We start from the raw sequence: 20,528 nt of genomic DNA on the forward strand, positions 1-20,528 counted from the left end.
TGAGTGGTCCAAAACTGAACTAAAGGTTAACTCCTACAGAAGAGGGGATAAGATAAAATGGGAGTAGCCCCAGTGGGCTTAGAAATGAGGGTGGAAGCTAGGTATTGGGACACACGTACAACAGCATAGCAACCAGAAAGGAGACCCATCAGAATTTTGCTGCAAATTTCAAAATTTTAGTTGGGCCTCCAGGTACCGATCACACCATTGCCTTGGGACCTTTCAGCACCACCTCATCCTCAGCTACTTTGAACTTGTCCCAGGGCCCAGAAGGCACCTGTCCAATCTCCCCCTGTCTGCTCCCTCCTGCATGCTCTTGTGTGTGTGTGTGTGTGTGTGTGTGTGTGCGCGCGTTTCCTTTGTCTCTTGCTTTCCCCTTGAGCACCTACTTTATCTCCAAGATCCATCTCAAACATCACCTCCTCCAGGAAAACCTGGGAGGTCACCGATCTGGTCCGGATACTTCAGAGCCCACACTGTATGCTTCTGGCTCTAGTTCACACATCTCTGCAAGTCCCTGAAGGGCATTCACCAAGCCTTATTTAATTTGATACCGCCAATGTCTAGTAAAGACCTTGGCACAGAGTTGGCATGTAATAAGCACTGGTTGATCCAATGACTAAGCTAAGAATGGGCATGCCCATCTCCCTCAGGTAAGTAGCCATGGTAAGATATGATGATTATGGTGATAATACTCGGTACCTCTTACCACCAGCTACCAGTACACGGTGCCTAGCTCTTTCTCTATATTGTAACAATGTCTCCTGAATATTAAGCATCCACTGTCACCCAGGCATACTTCAGTCACTGCCCCTACATATCTCCCTCCTGGCTCTCAGAAGAAGAACTTATTACTGGAAGCTCAAAAGCAAAGTGTCTGTCCAGGGAACACTGCTAGGAAGGGACAGACCTAACATCTAAGGCCAGGTCTGCCTGACACTCCACACTGCCCTCCCCTCTCCCCAATAGGCATGCTGTTTCCCAGAGAGGGCAATGGCCCCTTGTTCTTGAAGTAGAGCCTACCCTGCCTGCATTGGCCTGTCTGTTCCTCTTTTAAGTCCCCCGGGGACTCTCAGAGCTCTGCCTTGCAGCTCTGCTTCCTGCCCAGACTTCTCTCTCCACTGCCAGGAGCTACAGTGGAGCCAGAGTGTGCAGAGCCGAGGCTCAGGGCCGATGCCAGGGAAACAACACAGGCTTTCAGAATCGGGCACTGCTCTGTCTGACTGCTGAGTGACGAAACCTTGCCCAGCTTCAACAAATCCAGGACCACCAGTGAACATGCCCAGAATGGGCCTTGAGAATGAACCCAATGGACTGCCCTGGGCAATAAATTTCTCTCCCATTGGTGTATGCTTTCAGACCACAGGACTAACTAGAGACAGCGGGCACGTGCCCTGAATGGCCCCTGTGAAAGTTCCACCCTTCACTTGTTGCTCTGTCATCTTACCACCTAGGAGTCCTGGGTGCCTAGTAAGTGTGTACAGCCTGCTCCTCACACCACAGGCTGCCGGCTTCCCACTGGCAATGCTAGAGGAAGTCAACCAAGACCCCAGAAGACAGACGATCCTGCAGCTACCTCGTGAAGGTGGTCATTTCCCAAGCCTCTCCTGGGCATCAGGTTCTGTGCTGGGAGCTGGAGACAGCAGTAAAACTAGACAGGCCCTTCCCTTGTCTGAAGGAGAAGGCAAGCACAGACTTAGCAGGTATGGGGACATGCACTGGGGAGTAGAGACAAATGGGCGAACCTGGTTGCTATTGTTATTATTATTATTATTATTATTATTATTATTATTATTATTATTTTAGTGATGCTGAGTGGGGTGGTCAGGAAAGGCTCCAAGCCAAAGCCAAAGAAATCTCTCTCTCTGTCTCTCTATCTCTCTGTCTCTGTCTGTCTGTCTGTCTGTCTGTCTCTCTCTCTCTCTCTCTCTCACACACACACACACACACACACATTGATAGACTTGGGATCTGAGCAGTCATGTGACCCAAGAATTCCTGCCCTCAACTTCCACAGAGCAGGCAGTTAGAGGAAAGCTTTTCTGATGGGTCTGCTCAGTGTCACGAACTCCCCTGAAGTAGCTTCTGAAAGTCTACAGGTAGAAAAACAGCCCACAGCATGCCTTGTTACAGGTCCAGAAACTCCCAGGTCAGAACCAAAAGCACAATCCACTAGGGGTCACTTTGAGTCCCTAGGGCACAAGCCTCTGGGGAGCGAAGTAGTACTTTTCCTTTGATGGACATGGCTGGCAAATCCTGTCAGGGAGAAAGTGTATGCTCCAGTGGGAAGGACCCTGCTGTCCTCAGCTCCTTACCTCCTGCCTCACACAACTGGGGCCCATGCCTGCCATGGAGGTTGAAGCCAGATGGTGTGTCCTCAGCATGGAGAGTTAGGTTAGGCTGTATCTACCTAAACCATCTGGGGGTGGCTTCCTGTTCCATTCTCCCAGCTTCTAGGAGGCATGGGACTTGGGGGAGGGGTCAGGCTAGGAGACAAGAGTCTTACTCAGGTTTTTCTGATAGGAGCTAGGTAGGCCCAGGATCAGAGAGGAAGGGTTCCCACGGCCTCATGCTAAGTTAGACTTTGAACTTGGTGACTTCCAGCATGAGACTGCTCTTTGCCGCTCACTCCTCATTTTAAATATAGGAATGAAAGCCACTGCTAGCTCAGGTCTGCTGTGACATCGGAAGGGAATCCTGCCTGTCAGAAGGCAATTTTGCATGTTTTGAAAACCAAGTGTCCAATGCAGAATTGCATTGAAGAGGCTGTGTGTCATGCATCTTAGAGCTGATACTTAGATGTAACCTTGAACTCCAGTCTAGCGCTAGAGGTTGTTCCCCAGTGGTCAGCCAAGAAACAAAAAACAGCTGACCATAGGAGTTGCTGCCTGAATTCTTTGGCCTCTATGGGCTATGCTTGAGGTTCCAGAAGCCTTGTAGAAGGGTATGTTAACAGCATTCTCCACTTGCCAAGGCAGAGAGCCTCAGGTGGGAGACAGTCTGAAGGGCAGCTGAAAAGCCACCCTCCACCCCCCAACGTGGACCGTGCTAGAGAGGGATAATTCAGAATTACTCTGATAGCAAAAATCAACAGCGTAAGACTGTAGCCAAGGGTGGCATCTCAGACAAGAAATAACCAGAATAGCCAATCAGAGACCTCGGCGGGCCAGCATCAAACCAACACACCTGTTGAAACCTTGGCAACTCTGCCATCCCCGGAAAAGCTTTGTCAGCGACAAAATCGTCAGGTGAGATCATTCTGAGAGTACCACCCATAAACTCATACCAACCTCCCCTGCACGGGTAGAAAGCCGGAGCCCACCTGAGGGGCATTTACACAGAAAAGGCTGGACGGGCTCGCACCACGCTGGGGCCTGGCACCAGAGCTCTTCTGAAACAGACTGCACAAGGCAGATACCTTCTGCCTGACAGCTGCGTTCTCCAGACCCACAGTGTGGGGGAAGCGGCTCAGCAAATGGCTCACAAATCCCTAGCACAGCTTCTCTTGGCCCTGGCTGTTTGCACTCATGACCCACCCTCCCAACACCGTGCAAACTTCCCCACCTGCAGGGGATCCCTCCAACCAGGGAGATCCGCACTAACCCCTTAACAGGAGCGAGGTGGGTGGGGGAGTCCCAGCTCATACAGTGTTTCCCCAAATAAGAAGAAGGGTGCCACTGCCTCATAGGGGGCCCACAAGTTTGGTATTTGTTTACATTCTGGGAGTTTCCTCCTGGATTTTTGTGTGGAATTCTGAAACCATAAGCTGCTTGGGATCTTAGGTTGTCTTAAGAACTCCGCGGGATTCTCCCGTTAGCCCATTTTTTTTTTTTTTGAAGGATTTTGTATTGGTTCTCCTCAAAGACAACAAGCCTCCATTAAAAAACAAAACAAACAAACAAACAAAAAAACCTCTAAAGCCCAGACTGAAAGCAGTAGTCCCAAGAACCTCGGTTGAGGTTAGGGGGAGGGGAACCATTTTTCAGTGATGGGACCATAGATAGTAGAGGGAGGAGTTTGGGAGCTGGCACCGGAAGGAACTGTGCAAGGAGAACCCAAGAGTATTAAGATGACTTCCTACACAGAGCTAAGCCCAAGTTTCCCACCACCTGAAGACTCAGGGGACTCAAGAGTGATTCTGCCTGGGTACTGAGGAGCGGTGACACCCAGTCAAGACGTGGTGACACTCACAGGGGCCTGGTGTCCAGACCTTAGGGGCCCAACTAAGAGCCTCAGGACTCCTGGGAAGCGCGGGGTCAGAAAGGGCGGGTTCGCGCGGAGGGCAACTCACTGAGGAGAAGTTGTGCGGGCCACAGAGCTCGCCCCGGTACTTGCAGGAGAGCAGCATGTCCTCCAACTGGTGGCCCAGGCGGTCCATGAAGGCAGCGCTGATGCCCTCGAAGTGGCGCGGCGGCAGGAAGAGGCGGAAGTCGGCCAGCTTGCGGAACCACTGGCGGCGCGGCTCGTCGCCCCGCAGCAGCTCGCTGACCAGCGGGCGCGCCGTGCGGTTGGGCAGCAGCAGCCCCAGCCAGTGGCCCGCGTAGTAGAGGTCCCCCTTGGAGAGGCGCGGGAAGCGCAGCGGGTTGTTGTTGCACACGGTGACGGCGGGGAACGGCAGCTGGCGGCTCCACTCGCGGTGCACCCGAGTGTGTGACGGGAAGCTGAGCCAGTAAAGAAGGCGGTTCGAAGACCAGGACAGCAGCAAGCCGAGGGACGTGCAGAAGGCCAGCACCCACAGCGCCCGCCGCTGGAAGGAGCCTCCCGCCGCCGTGCGCCCCGCGCACATGTGCCGCAGCCCGTGCAATTTAGTGCGACTCAGTGACGGCCGCCCCCTGCGGGCGACCCCTGGCCCCTGCAGTGCCCGATCGCCACTCCGGTCGCCCCCGGGCTGCCTGGCTGCCGCCACCGCCGCGGGCGCCGGCTGCTCGCGGGCCATACGGAAGCGTCCCGGGCCGGTGAGCGCGGTCGCGGGCAGCCGGGCTCCGCCGCTCCGACTCATTCATTCAGCCCGAGGCTGGCGACAGCGGCGGCGGCCCCGGCCGGGCGGAGCCGCCATGGGAGTCCGCAGCAGCAGTGGGAGTAGCAGCAGCCGCGCGCAGCCTGCGCCAGGGAAGCCTGCGCCCGACAGGAGCTCCGGTGGCGCGGCATGCCCGCCCGGCGTTGCCGCCGCCGCCTCCGCGGGCGCTCGCCCGGGACTGAGTGCAGCCTCGGCCCGCCGCCCCTGCCTCTGGCCTCTCTCGAGCGCCTCCCAGGCTCTGCTGGCCCCGGGTCTTCCAGGAGGATGCGAGTCACCGGGCACTACCTCCGGAGGGGCCCCAGTGGGAGCCGCCTTTCCAATCCCTGGGCGCTGTGCCCGCCGACCTCCCCTCGTCCTGGACTTGGGGGACCCTGAGCTGAGTCCCCCCTGCACCGACTAACCCCAGTTTTTACGCTGATCCCGAGAGAGGGGCCACTGGATCACCATGCCTGATTTGGACAGTCCCTGGGACCCCACCAGTCTGGCCCGTAGCCCAGTGGAGCTGGGACATGCGAGAGAAGGCGCCAAGGAACGAGCGCCCCCAGAGGCGCTCCGCAGCTCCAGGCTCGGCGGGTGGGGTGGGTGTGTACTGGGGTGAGTGGTCGCCGAGTGGCGACTTCCTCCTTTCCTTTCCTCCAGGACCCTTCTTTCTCACGACTGCGGGGGCTGCCTTCCACCGAGACGTTCCTAGGCTTCACCAAGTCCAGTTCTTGAGTCCCGCGAGGTGTCTACTGTCGTCTGGGGCCGTGGGCTTCTCCGGGCGTCCTGCGGAAAACCACTCGCTGCCGGGCCCCTCCAAGGCTGCTGGTCCCAGGGAACTATCGTTTCTTCCCTCGGCACGGGCTGTCTCCAGAAAAGCCCAGCTATGCTGTTCCTTGCCTCTTCTCCTCCTTGGGCGCCGGGAGCTGGGAACTGCGGAGCCCAGGCAACACCTCCAGGGGCTAATCGGGACTCGCTGCTGATCCGAGCTCGCTGCTCCGTGGGCCGGTTTCCTCTCTAGACTCCAAGTCCACGATGGCGGTGGATGCAACAGCGGCGGCGGCGGCGCTCCTCTCTCGGTGGCCCGGCCCTCCTCGGGCCCCGGGCGAACTTGGGCAGCAGCCGCGCGAGGCTGGCGCGGCTGGGCTATGAGCACCTGCTACTGCGCTCGCTGGCCCGGCGGCTCGGGGCGGGCGGGGCGGCGGCGGCCGCGGCGAGCGCTGTGCGCTCCTGGAGAGGCGGTGCTGACGCTCCCGGCTCCTCCTTGCTGCATTTTAATTCCTGGCCACTGTGGCCGCTGCACTCCGAGCGGGAAGCCTCTTGCTGGAGTTGCGGGGAGAGGGGAGAGCACAGATGTGGCCGGTCGTGCCGGCTTGTGGAAGGGATGGAAAGTAGTAAAAACATTGTGTTTATGTGCAGTCTTGTGCAAAGAAGTGAGGGACGCCTGGGCAGGTGAGATGGGCTAGAGAGAGAAGGGACCGTGCAGCGTGGGCACTTGAGCAAGTGTGAGTGCAGTGTCGTGCAGGAGCTGGGTAGGATGTGAACTGTTTATATGTGAAGAGGCATTTGTGCCAAACTCTTGAATTCGTGAAACTGCCTGTGGGTGATGTACTGCGGCTGCTGGAATGTGTCATAAGTGGAAAAGTGCCTATGATGGGCTGTGTGTTCTGCGTATGCATATCCTTGGTGGTGGGTATGAATGAGTGTAGTTTCTGATTTGCATGTGTGTGAATTTTTAGAAAGAACGATGTGCTCAGTTATTCGGAGGAGTTACAGGTCTTCTGGCAGGATGGGCTCAAGGGGGCAGCCCCTCTCCTCTGCTTCTCAAGTGCCCCAGGCCCTTCTCTGGAAAGTATTCAGTAAGGCTAGAGTAGCTTTCCCTGGAGGTAGAGGGAAGGGAAGGATGGGGAAGGGGATGGCTACCCCAGACAAGGGACTCCATTATTCTAACCCATTCTCTCTCCCAGAAGCACCCAATCCTTTCATTAACCCCTGGACACGTAGAAACTTTTGATGCTGCCTTTTAAATATTCTGCCTTAACTTTCTTGGGGCACTGAATGAGGTTTGTAGTTACAACTGGCCCCACTTCCTAAGTGATGTGAGAGAGGCCAGGGCTTACCCAAGGCAGCACAGCTGGGCAGTGGTTAGCTGGATATCCCATGGGGGCTTGCAGTTCTCAGCCTTGTTTCAAGAGGTCTGTTCTGGCTGGTTGTGTGTGTCAATTTGACACAAGCTAGAATCATCAAAGAGGAAGGAGCCTCAGTTGAGGAAATGCCTCCATGAGATCCAGCTGTAAGGCATTTTCTCAATTAGTGATCAATGATGGAGGGCCCAGTCAATGGTGGGTGGTACCATCCCTGGGCTGTTGGTCCCAGGTTCTATAAGAAAGCAGGCTGAGTAAGTTATGGGGTGCAAGCCAGTAAGCAGCACTCCTCCATGGCCTCGGCATCAGCTCCTGCCTCCAGGTTCCTGTCCTGTTTGAGTTCCTGTTCTGACTTCCTTTGGTGATGAATAGCAATGTGGAAGTGTAAACTGAAAAACCCTTTCCTCTCCACCTTGCTTTTGTGGTCATGGTGTTTGATTCAGACAACTGCACAGATATTTTTGACACGTAAGGAACATGCACACAAACATGCCTGCCATACATCTTGTGCATATGTGCAATACACATTGCACACTGTGTGTATACATGTACACAGTATACAAATGTACACAGCTCTATATTACCTGTAACTCATGCATTCACAGTCAGGTATACACACACATGCTATGTGTATAGGTGTCCATGCTCACACTCAAGCACACAGCTACACACACCTGGAGGCCCTTTTTCCTTTTCCTTTTTTTTTTTTTTTTTTTTGGTTAATTTATTTCTTTTAATTTTGTTTTTTGGGTTTTTTTTTTTTTTTTTTTTTTTTGAGACAGAGTTTCTCTGTGTATCCCTAGGCTGACTTGGAAATGACTCTGTAGACCAGGCTGGCATCAAACTCATAGAGATCCACCTGCCTCTGCCTCTGGAGTGCTGGGATAAAAGGCACAGGCCAACACTATCTAGCTCATGGAGGCCCTTTTCCTATGCAGGGGGAAGAAACTATTGCTGCTGGGTGGTGCTGAGATTCAGTTTGGGATTTGGTTTCCCTGAAATTGTCTGTCCGTTGGTTGTTGGTTGGAAGTTCCACAGGTGACAGTGTATGACACTCCCAACAAAAACTCCTACTCTAATACCACTGGTTTAGACTGAGAATTCCTACCTGGGGGTTCTGGGACTTCTTCCAGCCAAGGTGATAGCCTAGAGGCCTGGATGCAGCTACTGTTAGAACAGCCACAAGTATGTGACATCTCCCAGCATCCTTACTCTGGAGCGGCACAACACTCTGTTTTGCCGAAAGCCATTCTGGTTGGTCCTGCTGTTATGGGCTTTTCTTCCCTGGCCCTTTCCTCCTTGAGGTGTGCACATGCCACTGTGGGTTGACAAATGTCATGTTTACTCTGTTTTTCCTGTCCATTTCCAAACAGACAGCATGTACAATGGGGGCGTCCTGCTTAGGCCTTCATGGATCTTGACACAGAATGTGACTCCAAGCAAAGACTAGTGTCTCTCTTGATGACTGCATGCTCAGCATGTCTCCTAGGCTAACTGAGATGGTCCTCTCTCCTCAGTACCAATTTGGTCAGTCCAACAACATTCTCCCTCCAAATTCCATTGCCTCCTAGGGGATGATTCCCTTGGTTTATTCTGTTGACTGGTCTTTCTATTGCTATGATCCCAACACACTTACACCTTGTGCTGATGTCCCAGTGATGGTTTTCATCATAGCACAGTGTCATTGTATGTGTCCAGGTCTTTCTTGGGGACTCTGAGCCTTTTGAGGACAAGAACTACATCTCATTCATACTTATGTCCCTGCCTCTCATCTCAGTGTCCAGATACATCAATGAGACCCACTGATACAGGGGCATAGACGGGAAAGGAAAGGATATTTCTTTTTAAAAAAAAATTACATGCCAAACATAGAACAACAAACATTTTACCTTATTTCCCACTCCAATCCTTTAGGGAAGGAATTTTGGTCATCTTCCTGCTGTTGTTGAACTAACAGCTTTTAGCAGGATTTGAATTGAGTTCAAAGTCTTTCCAATGGCCAGATTTTCTCCCTTACATCTTGCCTCTTTGAATCACATTATGATAGATATCATCATCATCATCATCATCTTTCCTAAGCCAAAGGGATGGTTCCAAATGTTTTATACTAAAGTAGGTTTCATAAATGTTCCACGTGTTTAATCTTAGAAAAAATATTCGTCTACTTTGAAGAGAAGGAACTTTTGCCATGGAGAGGCTCCCTCGAAGCCACAGAGCTATGAAGCAGGAGAACAGGGTTTATATTCAGAGAGCTGGGCTCCATCCCCTTGTTCCTCCCACACAATGGCTCCTATGACATAGCTGTCTCTTCCTGGTGGATTTTCTTGGACAGACAAACAAATCTATAAGATTGTGCATAAGCTGACCATTGCACCCTCTCCACCAAGAAATAAAAATGTAACACAATGACCACCCCGCTATGATAAGCTTTTAAGAAAAGTTCCTTTGCTTCCTTATCAGCCCAGCATCTATGAATCTACACCTGGCAACTGGCATCCTGTGTAATGTCATGTGCAGGGGCAGGAGGGTCTTCCCAGGACTCAGCCCATATCCTGCACTGCAACCACCACCATAATTCTTTTCTCCCCTAAGATAAGGCTTTGATTTTGGTTCCTATTTGTTTTTTGAGGCATGGTTTTTCCATATAGCCCAGTTTGACCTTGAACTTTTAGTTTTCCTGCCTTGACCCCTAAGGGTGGGGCCTACAGGTGTATGACACCATATCCAGCAGTTAGGTCTCTTATGATTGTGGTGGGCTTTGAGGTTTCAAAAGTCCAAGCCAAGCCTGGTGTCTGTTGGGAGCCTAAAGTTGGATGCTGGCCTGCTGGACAGGTCAGGTGTCTTCTTCCACTCTCTGCCCATGGATCAGGATGTAGCTTTCAGTTACTGTTCCAGTGCCTGCCTGCATGCCACCATGCTCCCCTCCACAATGATAATGGATAACTAACCCTCTGAAGCTGTAAGCAGGATCCCCTTGGTCATGGTGTCTCTTCACAGTAATAGAACAGTGATAAAGTGGAAGTTGGTACCAGGAACTGGGGTACTGCTGTGACAGGCCTGACTGTACTATTTGTTGAAGGAATATGGAAAAATCTGGGGATTCTGGATGAGAAAAGTAGTTGGATGCTTTAAGTAGGGTTTAGTGGGCCATCCTAGAAAGAGCATGGAAGACAGTGCTAGGGGCAATTTGAACTGTGAGGGCCCAGCTCAAGAAGTTTCAGAGGGGAAGAATATTAGTAAGTGACTGAGAGACAGTTCTTATGATATTTTGGCAAAGAATATGGCTGCTTTTTGCCCTTGTCCTAAAAAAGTTGCTGAAGGCTAAGTTGGAGAGTTTTGGATTAATGGAACTGGCAGAGGAGATTTCAAGACATTCTAGTATTGACTGTGTCATGTGGTTATTAATGATCACTCTTATGCAGATCTATAATGAAAAGGAGCAAACTGAACAAGGAAAAATATAAAATGTACAGTTTGAGGAGAAAAGGAGCACCTGGAAATGTAACAGAGCTAAGCCCTGTGTTCAAGGAGATAAAATGTTTAAAGAAAAGTCTGATGGTAAATGGGATAAAGGGAGTGGTAACCTCAGGGCAAGATCCCACCCAGCTAAGCTTCCAACTGGTGAAAAGGAATAAAAGAAAGCTTAAGTAGTGAAGAAAAACATCAACAACAGAAAACTGATGCAAACATAATTTAAGAAAGAGGCCAAATTTCAGCCCCTTAAGCAGCAGAACTTGGTACTTCAGTCACATAGTTCTGGCTTTAGAGTTAAGGGTACAAGAAAAGGGTTATGGAATCTCCTTCAGCAGGCATGTGTCAGAGATGTTCCTGCATGGAGGCCCAGAGAGGCCATTGCATGAAACTGTGAAGGTGAAGACCCCAAGATGTTGGAGATTCCAGAGTCATGGGATCCCTGCCAAGAAGAGCTGCATACCAGGTGTGGAAACAACTCAAGAAAGAGAAGAATGTTGTAGTCAACAAAGCTGAAAGGAGTTGGAGCTTTAACAAGCCCTTTGACATCAGACATGAAGATGCAGAGTTTGGAGTTTGCCCAGCTGGTTTTTGGTCTTGCTTTGGTCCAGTATTTCCTCACTATGCTCCCTTTCCTCCCTTTTGGAGTGGTAATGTATATTCTGTGCCATTGTATGTTGGAAGTATGTGATCTGCTTTTTGATTTTTATTTTACCTGAGGTTATAGTTAAGAGATTGCCTTGAGTTTCAGAAGAGATTTTGGACTGTGAGCTTTTAAACAGTGTTGAGACTGTGATAGACCATGGGGACTTTTGAAGTTGGACTGAATGCATTTTTGCATTATAACATAGCTACAAGCCTCTGGGGGTCAGGGAGTGGAGTGTGGTGGTTTGAATAAGATTGACTCCCATAGACTCATATACTTGAGTGGAACTTTTAGATAGGATTAGAAGGATTAGGAGGTGTGGCCTTGTTGGAGAAAGTGTGTCATTGGGGGTGAGCTTTGAGGTTTCAAAAGCCCAAGCCAGGCCCAGTCTCTCCCACTCTGCCTTTGGATCAGGATGTAGCTTTCAGCTACTGCTCCAGGACCTGCCTGTGTGCTGCCATGCTTCCCACCATGATGATAATTGGATTAAACCCCTGAAACTGTAAGCAAGCTCCAATTAAGTGTTTTGTCTTATAAGTGTTGCCTTGGTCATGGTGTCTCTTCGCAGCAATAGGACAATGACTAAGACAATGATATATAGGATTGGTAACTTCTTTTGGCTTTCTCAAGCTTCACTGAAGACACTGGTGGTCCTGTTTATTTCCAAGCCCTACCAGTCAGGCATCAAATGCCAGTTAGCTCTGCTTCCTCCCTCTCGTGGGAGACCCTTCAGTTGCTTCAGGCTGGTTCTATCCTAGAGCACTGTGTGAAACCCTTCTTGTGAAGTTCTCCTGTTCCTAGGACCTCATTCACGGAGAGCCTTACAAAATAGTCAGATTTTCCTCTATATGGAAACCTCAGTTACTCTTTAGAATCAGAGTCCCTCAACGCTGAAGAGACCCTTGCATCCAGTTACCTGAAGACGTCCTTCAGCCAGCCTTGTCTTCTCCAGGAGGTGTCCCTGGTTCTTTCGGTTGTTTCTTGCATAGTTCTGCTGTGGTGATGGGGATCCTGAGTGCTGGTCTCCTTATGCTGAAGTCACTAGCCTTGTGCCGTTTGAGCATACAAACCCTACACTAGATCTTGGTCTTCTCACCCCTTGAGGTATCTTGAGACCTATTGACTTTTTTACTTCTGGGGTTTTGTGGAGGTGATATGGATGGCAAGGCAGTCCAAGGACAATGGCTTCTTGGTGTACTGGCCTAAGACACTAAATGTGCTTTCCTTTGGAATGATACTGCAGAATTTGCTTGCTTTGCTTTTAGCATGAGAACTCATGGGCAATGGATAGAAGGCTTTTGTGGCTCTACTGCAAACCTATAAACCCTGTTCCTTTTCTTAGTATCTCCATTGTGGCTGTCAGTGATTCTACCTTTCTTTTTTCCCCTCTCTTTCCTCCTTCTTGCCTCTTTCGCTGTCCCCAGTCTGGGCCCAAAGCCTCATACTGCTGTCTTACACTGCTGTCTTACACTGCTGTCTTGCACTGCTGTCTTGCACTGCTGTCTTGCACTGCTGTCTTGCACTGCTGTCTTGCACTGCTGTCTTGCACTGCTGTCCTGCGCTGCTGTCTTGCGCTGCTGTCTTGCGCTGCTGTCTTACACTGCTGTCTTGCGCTGCTCTCTTGCACTGCTCTCTTGCACTGCTGTCTTACACTGCTCTCTTGCACTGCTCTCTTGCACTGCTCTCTTGCACTGCTGTCTTACACTGCTGTCTTACACTGCTGTCTTACACTGCTGTCTTACACTGCTGTCTTGCACTGCTGTCTTACACTGCTGTCTTGCACTGCTGTCTTGCACTGCTGTCTTACACTGCTGTCTTACACTGCTGTCTTGCACTGCTGTCTTGCACTGCTGTCTTGCACTGCTGTCTTACACTGCTGTCTTGCACTGCTGTCTTGCACTGCTGTCTTGCACTGCTGTCTTACACTGCTGTCCTGCACTGCTGTCCTGCACTGCTGTCTTGCACTGCTGTCTTGCACTGCTGTCTTACACTGCTGTCTTGCACTGCTGTCTTGCACTGCTGTCTTGCACTGCTGTCTTACACTGCTGTCCTGCACTGCTGTCTTACACTGCTGTCTTGCACTGCTGTCTTGCACTGCTGTCTTACACTGCTGTCTTACACTGCTGTCTTGCACTGCTGTCTTGCACTGCTGTCCTACACTGCTGTCTTGCACTGCTGTCTTGCACTGCTGTCTTGCACTGCTGTCTTACACTGCTGTCTTACACTGCTGTCTTACACTGCTGTCTTGCACTGCTGTCTTGCACTGCTGTCTTACACTGCTCTCTTGCACTGCTGTCTTACACTGCTGTCTTGCACTGCTGTCTTGCACTGCTGTCTTACACTGCTCTCTTGCACTGCTGTCTTGCACTGCTGTCTTGCACTGCTGTCTTACACTGCTCTCTTGCACTGCTGTCTTGCACTGCTGTCTTGCACTGCTGTCTTGCACTGCTGTCTTACACTGCTGTCTTGCACTGCTGTCTTGCACTGCTGTCTTGCACTGCTCTCTTGCACTGCTCTCTTGCACTGCTGTCTTGCACTGCTGTCTTGCACTGCTGTCTTGCACTGCTGTCTTACACTGCTGTCTTGCACTGCTGTCTTACACTGCTCTCTTGCACTGCTGTCTTACACTGCTGTCTTGCACTGCTGTCTTGCACTGCTGTCTTGCACTGCTGTTTTGCACTGCTCTCTTACACTGCTCTATCCTGTGTTGCGAGTGACCTTGGGAATCCTGGGTTCCTGGAGGTGCCTGTAGTGCCACAGGACCAGAGCAAATGTCCAGCAGTTGCAATGGAGTTTCTTTCACTGGTGTGAGGAGACTGAGAAAGACTTCTCTGTGGCCATAGCTCATCATCTGTATACTCATTTAACAACCCCTGCCCCCGCCCATGGCCTGACACTGTGATTGTGGCTCCACCCTTTGAAGCTTTTATCGGATTTTGTCATCCTCACTGTGTGTGCCTAACCTCTTGGCACACTCTCCTCATACTCCCCAGGTGATTTTTTTTATCCTATCAATCACTCATGGGGGCCTATGACTCCCAGAAGGAAGAGCACAGGATCCATGTCTGCGAAAAGACTTTGCTGCAGTCTGCCCAGGGTCAGAAGCTACATGGCTGGGGCACTCCAGTCCTCGAAGCTGAGGACTGGAGCTGCATAGAAGACCAAGTTCTTTCCCTTTGCTTCAGTGGACGAGGCCTAGAAAGTTGAGGGGCTTTCTATAAACCATACAGCTTGGCACTGATAAAAGCAGGACCAAATGCAGGTCTGATCCCTGTGTACACTCTTAGATGACTGTTTTTTTAAAAATCCCCTTTGAAATGTTGGGGTATAGCTCACTGATTGTATTTCCCTAGCATGTGTAAGGACCTGGGTTCAATCTCCAGCAACACACACACACACACACACACACACACACACACACACACACACTCCATTTGAAATGAGTACTATATCCACATAGTTCTGAAAGACAAAGGGAGCTTCTGTGGTAATAATGCCTCTCCACATCTGTAGCCATGCATGTTTCCTTCCTAAAAGAATCGATGTGGTCAGTTTCTAGTAGGTTCTATAAATACACCCACAGTCTTTGTGGGTACAGTCTTTGTGCGACCCTCACTTCTTACCTGAAAGGCTGTGTTCAGTGAACACCATTGACCAGAGTAATTGCGTTCCCTGGCTTCACATCTTTTTCCCCATTCTGAATTTTCAGTGGTTTTATGGCTGCCTTTCTCTGACACCTCACTCTAACTTCCGTTACTTTCCCCAATTTCTTATTTTGCACTATTCTGCTCACCCATCCACAAAGGACAGCAGGCTCCGAGACAAGGAGCTAAGCAGAGTTGGCCGCTTTATTATCAGATGTTTCCTTTAACTCTTTGCCAGGTACATTAATGGCTGAAAGCTCCCAGGTGGCTAACCTCGAACAGCAAGGCAGGTGAAGACATCTTCTCGGAAGCACATTATATGATGTGTCTGCATAGAACTTAATTTTCTAGTTATATTTTCTTCTAACTAATTGTAACTCTTTCCCTCTTGCACACACACACACACACACACACACACACACACACACACACACACACACACACACACACACACACACTGAGTGCCCTGAATGTTGATTGGCAGAGAAAACTACTTGGGACTTAGAAGTCTCTGTAACCAATGTACAGAGTGAATAAGAACAGAGATCCAAGGATGTCAAGGCCAAATACAATCTTAATGAGCAAGGAACCAAATTTAGAAGAGGAAACTGAGGTAGAGTATAGCAACTTGCTCCGATGATGGTGGTGATTTTGATGATGGTGATGGTGAGGCTGACACCGTTTGAACACTAACTATGAATCTGTTACTATTATAACTCTCAGAACCATCATTATAGCTCATCTGTACTGGAGGAAACTGAGGCATAGGCAAGGTAAGTAATGTGTTATCAGTGACTGGGATAGAGCCCAAGTAGCCTGGTCTACAGTACGTGGTCTTAAATACATTGGTTGTAATTTGCTAAACGTGATGGTGGGAGTGGATGTGTATTGAACGTCTGAAGGATCAGGCACCATCTTTGGCGCTGGAAACACATCTGCTCAGATGATGTCTCTGCCTTAGTGGGGGTCTAGGGTAAGAAAAACAGGGAAGTACAACATGAACTACTAATCAGTAATTGTAACTGAGACTATTCTACTAGACATGAGGACAGCTTGTTGGGAGGGTCTGGGGGAGGGCGTCTCTCTTGATTGATGTAAGAACTATCTACTGTCTACTGATGTTTTCCATTCACTTTCGTTTTATCCTACCAACTCGTGGAGAGTTGGGTGACTTCTGCCCAAACTGGACACACTTTCAACCAGGATGAGAAACAGACAAATGAGAAACCCACGCTGAGGGTTAAGTGAGTTGATTTTTGGTTTCTTCTAGGTGTCTTGTTGATGTAGTTTCTGAGCAATAATTAATATGTTTTGCTCTCTTAGTACCCATTGCCTAACACTTTATTCTATGCTTAGACTTGCATACTTGAGTCTTTCTTGCAAGCTTGGTTGTGACCATAAAGTTAGTAGAGAAATGGAGCCTTGCACACTTTCCTAGCCAATTTGCTCTCCCCTATACATAACAAAGCTCTTGTTAAAATAGTTAAGCATAATAACCCTCTCCAGCAGTAACCACCCACTCATGATGAAAAGGCATGCAGTTAAAATAAGATTTAATGAAATATAAAACCCCAGGTACAGTTAGGCATTTTATTCACAGCTCCTTGACTGTCCCCATATTATTTCTAATCATGAAAATCTTGCCCTGGCTCTCACCTCTACTTTGGGGAGTACCAGCTCACCAGTCCTGAATCTGTCTTGCCGACAGACCCTCTGCTGGGGCTCTGAGATGTAAGGCCAGGTTGATTCATCAAAAGCTGCATTCAGACTGCTTTCCCTGGTCACTGGGGCTTTCCTGTGTGTCAGCCACCAATGGTTTGTTTACTCTCCTTGATTTACAAAAGGCTTGGCCAAACCATTGCCTTGGGGTTCGCTACATCTAGTTTATTCCCTTGTCCACCCCAAGGAGAGGCCTTGAGGGAGAGATTTAGTATCTCTGTCTACAGTGGGATAGACCAGTGTGATTATCCAAATGGAAGAATGGAAGAGGAGGGGACGAAGGTCACGGGAGCAACCAGGTATCAACCCAGAACTGTTATATGCATCTCTAAGAGGGCCTCGAAAGCGCTCCCTCCATGGGTAATATTATCCATGTCAACAGAAGAAGACATAAGAGATGTTTCATTATTCAAGTTTCGTCCTCTCTATTGTTGACTTAGGCACAGCGTAGACCACACTGGCTGTAATCACCCCAGAGCCAGTGCTAGAGCAAGTACAGCATTTTGCCTCATTTTTCAGGGAAAAGAAATGAAGCCCAGAGAGGCAAGTTAGTTGCCAAGGGCCACACAGAGTGTGCCATGTAGGTGGCACAGCTTAGATTCCAACCCACTCCAGACTCAAATGTGTTGGTAATGACTAGAGAGGCAGAATTCTGGGAGCCAAGAATGAAAAGTGACAAAGTATGTGTCAGTGCAACTCAGTTCTTCAGAAACCCCTGGGGGGAGCGGGGAAGGGATGGCAGAACTGACTGAGGACAGACATGGGGCTCCGAGGCTCTGCTGTGGCTGTGGGGGTGCTCCTCTTTCAGCTCTGGAGAGGTGCCAATCAGAGCAAAGCTCAGACGGCAGCAGCCTATTGGTTAGGAAGAGGTCTAGGGCGGACTCCCAGGGTGTCAGAGAGAGCCACATAAAATACTTTCCCTCTCAACATTCAGACGGTATTACACACGGAGAGCCACCATGTGGTCACGAAGTAGGAACTCACGTCTACAAACCATGGTCTTTCATCCTAGGCTCCTTTGTCTCTTCTCTCATATCTCCCCCACCCCTACTTTCCCTCCTCCTTCCGTCTCACCCCTGCCTATCCCTTCCCTACCTCAGGGTTGCTTTCTCCTCAACACTTCCTTAGTGCACACATACCTACACTTACTCATTCCGTGTCTCTCCACAACCTCCAGCACTAACACGCAACAGTAGACTCACAACAGTTTTCTGGAAAATCTTGGAGTGATAAAGCCGAGCTCACAGCTTGGTGAGTCACAGGAGCTATGAAAAAAGCTCCTAGCCTCTGAACTGGCAATTCCACTCTCTAGAAGTTTCTCCAAGGACACAAACCCCCAAATCACGATGGAACTATGAAGATATTCACAGGAAGGCTCTTCATAGAAAAAAAAATTAAAGTGTCCCATGCTGAACAATAGAGGAGTCGTCAGACAAATGATGGAGAGACACAATGTCACCAGGACATCATGCTGTTTTATAAAGAACATGATGAAGGTGCTCATACTTTGTTTGCATCAGATATGAAAAATACAGAGTAAACATAACCAGAGAACAGAGAGCACACCTACTCTGCCCACAGCCATACAGAAACTAACTTTGAACATGAAGGATGGTCATCAATAGGCTATTTCATAAAGTTCTTTCAATTTGGGGTCAAACAAAATCCAAGCCCAGCAGTGTGTGTGGAGGCATGTTACAAGAACTGTCCTTGTAAAGTGACAATACTGGTATTTTATGTCTTGACCCCTCTGACCTTTTTGGCCAACCTGACCATCCTCCCCAGCCAGTACTGTAGTAAAATCCAGTACCAACCAGCAGAAGTGACCGCAGAAGTCATCTTGATGTGGATGATGTACTCACCCTGACCTTCGTGTGTTCTAGAATGTTCCTTCTTGGCTTGTAATTCCTGAGCCTGCTTTCATTATCAGTGTCTACCAAGACCTTCACCTGTCTCAATCCCCTTTAAATGCAAACCTAGTGATGAGTGGTATAGTAGATACCCTGTGACCAAAGAATGATCACAATAACATTTTACTGTTAATGCACATGTATCTGCACACACATGTGGACGTGCATACTCATGTACACACACACACTAATTGAAGGCCAAGGTTAGTTGCTTTTGTGTCACTGTGACAGAATGCCTGTCAGAAGCAACTCTGGGGAGGAAAGATTCATTTGGCTTGTGAGAGTTGAAGAGGGGTTCAGTCCATCATGGCAGGGATGCCATGGTGGGGCAGCTCAGATCTTGACAGTGAGAGAGTCTAGCTATAAGGCTCTTCACATCACAGTGTCTAGAAAGCAAGAACCAGAGATGGGTATAACCTTCAAAGGCCTGCTTCGAGGAGCTTCCTTCTGCCTGTAGGACTCACCTCCCTAAATTTCTAGAATGGCACTATTAGCCGGGCAGGTAGGGGGGCAAGTATTTAAATATGAGCCTTTGGGGGAGCATTTCAGATTCAAATCATAACATCCAACCTGGTTCAAACTTTCACCAATAAAGACAAGGCGTTTGGGTGAGAATGACCTCCAAGCAGGACCTTTTCAAGGGTCCTTTCTGCTTGCTCTGTCTCCAATGACCTTACCGACTATTGATTGAAATATTGGCTAGATCATCTGATCTAGTGCCCTTGATCCTGGTTGGACGTTGATCACCATAAAGGGATGTGCATTTTTAAACCACAGCCACACTCCACACTTCACTATGGTTTGAATGTCCTTTGGCCTACTTTTTCGAGTTTAGAGGTAGTGTGGGAAGGGAAGGAAAACTATCATTTAGCAGTTGACATGTATGTCACAAAATCTATAATAATTAATAATAATTATAATAATTTAACTTAAGAGGATAGTAATGTGACAGATATGGTATTTGGATCTCTGCACATATTTAATCCCCTCAGTAACTATAACGAAACAGATGCCACTATTTCTATTATATTATGGAGAATTCCAAGACTGAGAGATATGAAGTGATTTATTACAGTCAGACCAGGCTTGGCTGACGTCAAATCCACCCAGCTCTTGCCTCACACAGTACAGCCTTCCAGGTACTAAAGCCTCCATATGATGGCTATGGATAAGGAAGTCTCTGCTTTTCTTGGTGCCTGCTGATTATTTATGTAACAATCCTAGTTATTTGTTTTTTTGATTTTTTTTGGGGGGGGGTTGTTTTTTCTTTAGAACCTCTGTAGGAGAGAAATGAAAAATATTTTGGAAAGTAAAAGATAGGCTTAAGATTCAAGAGGACGGGAGAGTCTGAGTGTGTGGCCCAACCCTGACCGAAAAAGGAAACACAAAACAACCACACACTCACATATACACACGTAAAGCACACACAAAGATAAAAAGCACTAAAAATAGGTGCTGTTTCATGTTGGGTCAAACTCTATATGTTTCATAAAATCCTGAATATTTTAGCCCAAAATGATAGCAGGGACTCATAGTGAGGACCCCGAGCCTTTTGCATTCCTAATTTGTTCTGTAATATCCACACAGGCATGGAGGAGAGGGTAGGTTGATATTTTAGGGTTAGCCAGTGGCCATGCTGAGGGAAAATGAAGATCTGGCGTGTGGTACTCAACAGACGAGCAAACCATTAACTCTTAGAAATGTGGGCTGCTTTGACAAGTGACGTCTCCTTGTGCAAAAGGGTCTGAGGAGCAGAGGTTTCACTCTCTCATTGGCCATTGCTTCAGCCACCATCATGGGCCAAAGTTGCCCTGCCGTCCTGTTTCTGATAGCTAAATGGTTATTCCTCGCATAGCTTAAAGTTCCGAACTGGTTACGTGGCTGTCAGCTGAGCTATGCCGTGGGTGTTCAGTCATTTGACAATAGGGAGTTTTGTGGTATTTAAATGTTTCTATTTCTTTTTCTTTTTTTTTTTAAGCGAAAAACAATGACAGGCCA

General features: G+C 49.0%; 1 protein-coding gene across 4 annotated transcripts in view; it reads right to left on the minus strand.

Moving 5' to 3' along the window:
* The window catches only part of Asic2 (acid sensing ion channel subunit 2), a 1,077,316-nt gene that overhangs the window by 266,889 nt on the left and 789,899 nt on the right, over positions 1–20,528 (minus strand). For 2 of the 4 annotated variants that reach the window (XM_076542983.1, XM_076542984.1), the window contains exon 1: positions 4,292–5,113. The exons of the other annotated variants lie outside the window; for them this stretch is intronic. In XM_076542983.1, the coding sequence (XP_076399098.1) occupies positions 4,292–4,999 (708 nt within the window). In that variant the 5' untranslated portion in view covers positions 5,000–5,113. Of the gene's footprint in view, positions 1–4,291; positions 5,114–20,528 lie in introns of those variants that run through there. 4 annotated transcript variants of the gene reach the window in all.

The sequence above is a fragment of the Peromyscus maniculatus genome, chromosome 8 (assembly GCF_049852395.1).
Source record: "Peromyscus maniculatus bairdii isolate BWxNUB_F1_BW_parent chromosome 8, HU_Pman_BW_mat_3.1, whole genome shotgun sequence".
Classification (NCBI taxonomy): domain Eukaryota; kingdom Metazoa; phylum Chordata; class Mammalia; order Rodentia; family Cricetidae; genus Peromyscus; species Peromyscus maniculatus.